This window comes from Musa acuminata, chromosome BXJ2-8, assembly GCF_036884655.1.
Source record: "Musa acuminata AAA Group cultivar baxijiao chromosome BXJ2-8, Cavendish_Baxijiao_AAA, whole genome shotgun sequence".
Taxonomy (NCBI): domain Eukaryota; kingdom Viridiplantae; phylum Streptophyta; class Magnoliopsida; order Zingiberales; family Musaceae; genus Musa; species Musa acuminata.
The window spans coordinates 5,259,571-5,268,016 of NC_088345.1; the positions used below are offsets into that span (position 1 = coordinate 5,259,571).

The following is an 8,446-nucleotide window of genomic DNA, read 5'->3' on the forward strand; positions in this document are numbered from 1 at the left end:
TAACACACTGCATTACATAATATTAAGTGTAATGACGTGATGAAGACAACATATGCCGCCATGATGATGACATGCTGGCAATGATCGGTGGCAGCATCGTAATAATTTAGTATTCCGGGGACGTTTTATAACACTATCGAAGCGTTATATTATTTCCATATCGTTGCGCGCGTTTATAACGCTTTTCATTACCGTCTTATTTTCTTCTTTTTCACGACCAAGAGAAGAGGGAGGCGATCGGATCCGTAAAGGTCGGTTCCTTTGCCTTCCCCTTTCTCCTCCTTCGGGGAAATCCGTCGGTTAGGTTTGCTTCTGCACGCTATTCCTCACCTGATCTTGAAGCATGATCGATTTCTTCCGCCCGATTCTTTCTTTGCCTCGACGTTTCGATTCGTGTCTTCTGTGATTTATTGGATTGGTGGAGGGAGATCTTGGTGGTTGTTCTTCTTTGCTGAACTTTTGGGTTGATTTGGTGCAGATTTCGTCTTGTTGATCGGGTCGATCGGTAAGGAGGGAGGCAAGAAACGAGCGGAACGATGGCGGAGAAGCAGCGATGCCAAGAGGGCCACCGGCCGTGCGCCAACAACTGCAGCTTCTTCGGGAGCCCCGCCACCCTCAACCTCTGCTCCAAGTGCTACCGCGACTTCCGCCTCAAGGAGGAGCAAGCCGGCTCCGCCAAGCTTGCCGTCGAGATTTCCCTCTCCCCACCGCCGTCCTCCGCCGCCACTGTCTCCTCCTCCACAGCACCATCTTCGCCCTCGGAAAAACCCTCCGAGGCCGCTGCGGAGCCGGCGCCGCGTCCGACGCGGTGCAAGTCGTGCCGGAAGCGGGTGGGCCTGACGGGGTTCCGGTGCCGGTGCGGGTCGACCTACTGCGGACAGCACCGGTACCCGGAGCGGCACGCGTGCGCCTTCGACTACAAGGCGGCGGGCCGGGAGGCCATCGCGCTCGCCAACCCCGTCGTCAAGGCCGACAAGATCCGCAGGATCTAGTGTAAAGGGGAGCCGTCCGATGGGATCTCCTCCCTCCATGCGGACGGCCAGGATCTCCTTGGCTTCCTCGTGTTAATAATGGAGATGGCGATCAACTGTATTGATGATAGATGAATTGGAATCAGGTCCATCTCGCAACTCTCCGTCTCTCTGATGAAATGATATCGCTTCTGTATCAAAAATAAATGTCTTCTCATCGGGTGCATTGATTTATGACATGGCGTTTTATTTCACTCAGTCACTAACGTATTGAATGATATATGCATACGCATTCAGAGAATAGGAGTAATTGGATTAATTCAATACAATGCTTGCACAGTAAAGTAGATAGTGAAGTAGATGAAAATAGGAAAATAATTACAAAATTATTAGAATTTGTAGTTATATATTAATAAAGTCAACTTATTATTTTGCCCCACAATTGATGCGTCCTATGCCAAAGACGACATTTTAATAGTGAGAGATTTGCTAATTTGTATGTAAAATAATAATCCTAACATTTAATAGCCAAATTCAAAAACAAACTCCTTATTTTTGATTTTTTATTAGCACCTTCTTTTTTTCAATTATTCTCATGAAGTGTTATATTTTTAAATATAAAATTATCTTTGCACATCCATGTTTTTCTTCCTTGGAACTTTTTCTCTTCTTGTCGTCGTGATCACCATTGCCCATCACCACCATTCTATCGCCTTCACCCTGTCACCTTCGCCTCCCCTCCCCTCTTTGCCCTTGTTATCGTCCTCGCTTATATCCTTGCCTTGCATGATGTAGTCGGAGAGGATGAGAACAAGATGAGTATAGCAAAAGACTAAGCTTAAGAGGCTTTGGAGATGACGAAGGCGATGCGAAGCTTGGAGAGGTCGATGAGCTAGATGAGCTCGACGATAGTAGAGGTAGATTGGTGGTTGAGATGACAATGGCTATGGAAAGTAGGGTGAGATAGAGCGAGAGTAGAGGATGAAGGTGATTGGTAGGTATAAGAGTAATTTTTTTTATAGAAAAAAAGACGATTTGTGAGAATAAATAGAAAAGAGATGTTAATAAACGGTTGGTAGGTACAAGGGTAATTTTATTTTATAAGAATTTTTTTACGAGAATAAATAGAAAAAAAAATGTTAATAAAAAATAAAAATAAGAGATTTTTAAAAAGAATTTATCCCATTTAATATATATATGTGAAATATTCCCATCGCAAAATGAAAACGAGAAACTTGATGATCAAAATAAAACAAAAATCATAATCCAATGAGTTTAAAGATAAAAACATTAGCCGACAACAACAGCATGATATGATGGTGAAAACAGTTTAACTACCAAATAAAAATGATGGTGAAAAATGAACACACAAGGTAGTAAAACAAATCAATAAAGGAGAATTAAAGAGAAAATAAATAAATAAAAAAGATTAATAAAAGAGAAATTTAGAGGATTGCGAAAGAGGTTGAATGGTGACCGAGAGAAGAGGGTCATAATGACATCGATGTGAGCACAAAAACCTAGTAACAGTAATATATATTTTTAATATTAGTATGATGGTGTTCAAGACATATCAATGATAAGAGTGTTTGAAGCTATAATAGATAATTATTTTTTTGAAAGATATCAACTAATTTAGTTTATCTCACATGGACTTAACTGTTGTTAGAAATATCTTCAAATTAAATCTTATCTTCATCACCTATGAAAAAAAAAAGTTAACTAGACAATCACATTGGTCGAATATTTGATTTCGGATAAGTTTTTTTGAAAAAATTATTTTAAAAAAATCTCAATTAGTATTTTTTTCAAAATTCTCATTATCTATTTTTTAAAAGATAATTTTTACTCTTATCTTTGTCCCATTGACTATTGCTATATCATATTGGATGTGATCGTCTCTACTCATGGGAGTGATGGGCAAAGGTGAAGACATAGATAATCAAGGATGGAGGTACAAACGATTAACGATGAAAGTGATCGTCGAGACAAAATCATCTTTTAAGGTGAAAAAATTGAACGTTTCATGAAATTTTTTTGAAAAAGATGTTGCTAATTAAAAAATTTTCTTAAAATAAGAGATTATTTCTAAAAATTATCTTTTCATAATTATACATGAAATATTTCTCTACGGATTAAAAAAAAAGATGAATTCTCAAAAAAAAATCTCGAACTTTAAGAACTTCCCAAATACTGATCCAATTTTGAGAAATTATCCTAGTACATCTCTCTCTCTTTTTTTTTTTTTTTCAAAATGATTATTCAACCCTCATCGGTCATCGCCCTCTGTTCGACCCTTGGTCAGTTGCCTATCAAAATTATCCTACAGTTGCATGCGTTGGTAACCAACGATGGAAGTCTTGCCCTCATTGGACCCCAATAGTTGCCTTCTCTCCTCTCTATCCTATCAAACTTGTCACTCGCAACCCTCACACGAAGAAGGAGGGGTAGCGAGGGCTATCATCATCGTTGCCTTCCACGCGCAAGAGTTATGGGTGAGGTGTTCAATAGCAAGGCCAATTGATTCGACAAATATGAAGGCAATGGCAACCCTCGCGCTCCCTCCTTTCACGTGCGATGACTCTAGGTGATAAATCTGATAAGATAAATAGGAAAAAATATGACATAAAATGATAATACAAGACCAGTGGAGGTAAGAATAAAATGCTCTTTTCATACGATCGAGACTATGTGAGAACTTCTAGAAGTTAGAATGCTCGGAAAAAAAATTATCGGTTTTATATTTCAAAAATTTACCTAAACAAAAAGAGAGATTATAGTACTTAAATTCTATAAAAGTTAACCCAACTCAGTTTAGTCGGGTCATTGGCATCACTTTTAGCTAATTGTACTTTCTCGACTACCACTTATGTGGTCTATATTGCTCCCATGAAAAGTTTGATTCCAACTCAATTGCACTTCCTGAGATGGCCATTAAATGCTGACCTAAAAGCAAGCTACTTTCTTCAAGTGCATCTATCTTTAATCTTCTCCATAATTGATAGATGGCCCATCCATTTTGCTCAACATCGCATGTATCATAATTAGCTACTATTACTATCCATCATCTAATCTTCCATCGTCCAATAAAAAAAAAATTGTATACAATAATTCCCAATGTTTAAATATTAAATATACGATTTGATCGATTCGATCGATTATCTTTTTTTTTTCCCTTCAATATCAATATCATTATCATCTAAAAGAAGTCAATGAGACATGATTTTACTTTATATTCTTAATATTGATCGTAAATGTTTATTGATGGAACACCAATTTGATTTGAAATGACACCCAAAAATTGACGAACTATAGAGATACTTAAATTAGCTTTTGATCTAACAAATCAATATTAAGAAGCCACATTATAACAATAAATATATATCTCAAATTTCATATAATTTATGGATTTAATTTTTTTCTTCTTTACAAGTATGATTTCAATATATATATATATATATATATATATATATATATATATATATATATATATGTATATATATAATCCCTAAATCCTTCAAAACAAACACGGCGATCATTTTCATTCCCGGCTTCAGCGAGAGCCGCCGTCCATTAACCTCTTCAGCGTTGCCTTTTCCACCGCTCCTCCTCGCTCACGATCCTCGTTCGAGCTCCGGGCGAATGCTTTGGAGTTCTTCTGTCAAAGCGGCTCCTTTCTTCTTATGGTTCGTAGAAAGGGGGAGGGACTAGGCGCTGGATGAGATCATTCGCCTCTTGCGCGTTCCTTTCGCTGATGCTCCTCCTCGCCATCGATCCCTTTTCGAGCTCCGGACTGCGTCCCTAGTGGGCGATCGGTACCGATCCGTTGTAACTCCGTGGGCGAAGGCTTTGCAGTTCTTCCTTCAGAATGGTTCCTTTCGTCTTGTAGTTCGAGGAAATGGGGAAGGACTAGGTGGTGGCTGAGATGACGAAGCGCTCTCTCCCATTGCCCTTCATCTTATTTCTTCCCATCGCTGTGTTCTCCTTCTTCAGATTCCGGGCGGCGTTCCTCGGTTATCCCAGCGCCGGGCCGCTGCCGGGGGACGCCCCCTCGGTGGCGCCACCTCCCTTCCCCAATGTGACGCTGCTTAGTTTGGCGGCGGAGGAGGTCGGGGAGGCGGAGCTGAGGAAGGACGTCGAGAACCTCCTCCATGGGAGCTTTGTTTCGGTTTCTGACGGTGGCGGTGGGAGGAGGTTCCGGTCCTACTCATCCTGGCGGCAGGACAACCACTTCGAGGGGCGGACGCGCATGAAGCTCCCGTCCCAGTTCCACGCCCCCAAGTACTATCATTTCTTCCCCGAGTTCCGCCGCTCGCTGCGTGACTGGTTCCGGAGCCGCCGCTTCCAGCCGGAGGTCATGTTAGAGCTCGCTCGGCTCGTCAAGATTCCCATCGATCACCACTATGGCCGCCCCGGCTCCCAGCAGCTGTTTGGCTCCTGCGCCGTGGTCGGCAATAGCGGCATCCTAATGAACAACGAGCATGGCGAGCTGATCGACGGTCATGACCTCGTTATCCGGCTCAACAATGCCCGCATCCAGGGATACCACCGCAATGTCGGCTCAAAGACCGGCCTTTCTTTCATCAACAGCAATATACTTCATGCCTGCGCTCGAAGAGAGAGCTGCTTCTGCCACCCCTATGGCGAAAGCATCCCCACGGTCATGTACATTTGCCAAGCTCTTCATTTTCTAGACTACGCCGTCTGCAATTCCTCGCACAAGGCGCCGATCCTCATCACCGACGTCCGGTTTGACATGCTCTGTGCCAGGATTGTCAAGTACTATTCGCTGAAGCGGTTCACCGAGGAGACAGGGAAGCCCCCAGACGAGTGGAAGAATGTCCATGATGAGAAGTTGTTCCACTACTCGTCTGGGATGCAGGCCGTGATGCTTGCAGTGGGAATCTGTGACAAACTTAGCATCTTTGGGTTCGGGAAGTCATCGGAGGCAAAACACCATTACCATACCAACCAGAAGAAGGAGCTGGATTTGCATGACTATGAGGCAGAATATGCCTTGTATCATGACCTGGTTGAGTGGCCACAGGTAATACCTTTCCTCAAGGACTCCGGCTTTGAAGTTCCTCCAGTAGTGTTTTATCATTGAGGTGTTTGTCTTGATATGGTTGGACTCTTGAAGTTGTCCCAACCGGTAGAAGAAATCTGGATGATATGTTTCTTGAGGCAAAGTTGCAGTGGTAGTGGCAATATAGAAGAAAAAGTAAAAGGAGATTGTTATATGAGGTTAGAGATCTTCGTACACCGTTTTGCAGTTTGCAGTTTGCATTATTCAGCTACAAGCTGAAAATTGCTGTTTGCTCACAAGGATGAATATGATTCTATCTTTTAGTTCTCAATATGGTCATTCTATCCAAATGATCCAGTATGTGTTTAACATGTGTTCTTTGAGCAGTTATGCTGCTTGCATTTTATCAAACTCATCGTTGGAAGTGACACATGCTTAAAAGGTTTTCTAGTTAGACTCTCTATATAATGACTAATTTATGCTCCACAAATTCAGGTCATGTTCTCTACAACAAACATCCTGTGGCCAGCTGCAGGTTTTTGTATCTTATGCTACTCATTAGTTATGCATGCATGCTTTGATTTTCTTGGACATATCTTAGTGATTTGGTCTTGCTATATGCATATGTTCATTGACAAATTCATCAGATCCGACATCTAGAAGCATATCTTCTTGTCGATCTGGCTCTCTATGCATCATTTGCAGTAACAGTTATCCTGTGCTAGTTCAATATACACATTTGCATCAAAGACTGGTTCAACCACAGAAGGTGGATGCTGATGACATCTCTTGCTTCCTGCGATGCATGCAGCAGTTATGATTTACAAATGGGACATGTTATGTCATTTTCTCTGTCATCATTGCCTTCCAAAATCCTTTTCTTTAGGAAATATGTATATTGGTAATTAATGTTTTACTAATCAGAATCAGTGGTACTGAATTTTCTTCTCTTTATACAGCTTCAAGGCACCAAATTTCTGATAGAAAATTAGTTACATTCTGTATTTTTATCAAAAACTCCTCCACTTATCAGTGCTATTATGTGGGTGAATATAGTAAACAGTTTTGCATCCATATATTGCCTATCATTACTAATTTATTAGTAAACGACAAACATGTAAGCCACAAAGGCTTGTCCAGTTTTGATCATAGAAAGAGGAACTTCTGCTGATATTCTAACTTGTTGTGCTCCAGACACTTGCTGAGATTGTTTGGAAGAAAAACAAATATGATTGCTCAAGACAATACAAAGGTGCATTTCAACGTGGTTTATGAGACGATGTCATAAGGATATAACACCTGAAGCATCAGATTCACTTTCTGGCTCATACTCTTCCTAAATGCATTGCCTATCCTTGATAAAACCCTATCATCACAGGTGAAATGCTTATTCTCTGTGATTGCTATAATGTTTTATTGAAGTCACAGAGGAAGATGTTCAGAGAAACCACTTTTGGCATCAGTAGTTGGTAAGAAATGATAATGTGAAAAGTTCCCTCAAGAATCATTTGCAGGTTAATTTCTAGTATCTTTCTTTCCAAGTCAGACAAGAATTCTGCAGCTCCAATATCTCTCTGTGGTAAATGGAATTATAGGTACATGCAATGTATGCAGCAACTGATATTTCTTGTCCAAGTGTGGTTAGTTGGATTGGTTGGCACTAGGTCTATGAATAGTTAATGCATTTAGAAGGATGACTTGATATTTCTCACAAGCAAAGGTACTTCTATTGCTCTGGTGATACATTTTGCTTTATCTAGTGCATGAACTCATCATGAGCATGTTCCATTCCTATATTGTTCTCTTGGTACAGACACAGGATTCTGTTCTAATCTAGAAATCTCTATACCAAGTGGTACATCTTTTTTGTGAAAAGTTCCCTCAAGAATCATTTGCAGGTTAATTTCTAGTATCTTTCTTTCCAAGTCAGACAAGAATTCTGCAGCTCCAATATCTCTCTGTGGTAAATGGAACTATAGGTACATGCAATGTATGCAGCAACTGATATTTCTTGTCCAAGTGTGGTTAGTTGGATTGGTTGGCTCTAGGTCTATGAATAGTTAATGCATTTAGAAGGATGACTTGATATTTCTCACAAGCAAAGGTACTTCTATTGCTCTGGTGATACATTTTGCTTTATCTAGTGCATGAACTCATCATGAGCATGTTCCATTCCTATATTGTTCTCTTGGTACAGACACAGGATTCTGTTCTAATCTAGAAATCTCTATACCAAGTGGTACATCTTTTTTGTGAAAAGTTCCCTCAAGAATCATTTGCAGGTTAATTTCTAGTATCTTTCTTTCCAAGTCAGACAAGAATTCTGCAGCTCCAATATCTCTCTGTGGTAAATGGAACTATAGGTACATGCAATGTATGCAGCAACTGATATTTCTTGTCCAAGTGTGGTTAGTTGGATTGGTTGGCTCTAGGTCTATGAATAGTTAAT

The 8,446-nt window shown here is 40.5% G+C and overlaps 2 protein-coding genes across 3 annotated transcripts; both read left to right on the forward strand.

The window, feature by feature from the left end:
* Positions 1-168: 168 nt before the first annotated feature.
* Positions 169-1,229, forward strand: LOC135582385 (zinc finger A20 and AN1 domain-containing stress-associated protein 5-like). 2 transcript variants are annotated; one of them, XM_065119002.1, is made up of 2 exons: positions 169-304; positions 479-1,229. In XM_065119002.1, exon 2 carries the CDS (start codon positions 537-539, stop codon positions 990-992), a length of 456 nt encoding a protein of 151 aa, XP_064975074.1. In that variant the 5' UTR covers positions 169-304; positions 479-536; the 3' UTR covers positions 993-1,229. The 2 variants fall into 2 exon arrangements, with proteins under 2 accessions (XP_064975074.1, XP_064975075.1); XM_065119003.1 differs by having other exon boundaries at positions 179-251.
* Positions 1,230-4,497: 3,268 nt separating this feature from the next.
* On the forward strand, positions 4,498-7,005 carry LOC135618858 (sialyltransferase-like protein 1). Its single transcript, XM_065120197.1, has one exon. The coding sequence runs from the start codon at positions 4,897-4,899 to the stop codon at positions 6,076-6,078; it is 1,182 nt and encodes a 393-aa protein (XP_064976269.1). The 5' UTR covers positions 4,498-4,896; the 3' UTR covers positions 6,079-7,005.
* Positions 7,006-8,446: the final 1,441 nt, after the last annotated feature.

Bases quoted from the DNA above. Each gene is read 5' to 3' on its own strand.
- LOC135582385 (XM_065119002.1), top strand. From the start codon at position 537: ATGGCGGAGAAGCAGCGATGCCAAGAGGGCCACCGGCCGTGCGCCAAC.
- LOC135618858 (XM_065120197.1), top strand. From the start codon at position 4,897: ATGACGAAGCGCTCTCTCCCATTGCCCTTCATCTTATTTCTTCCCATC.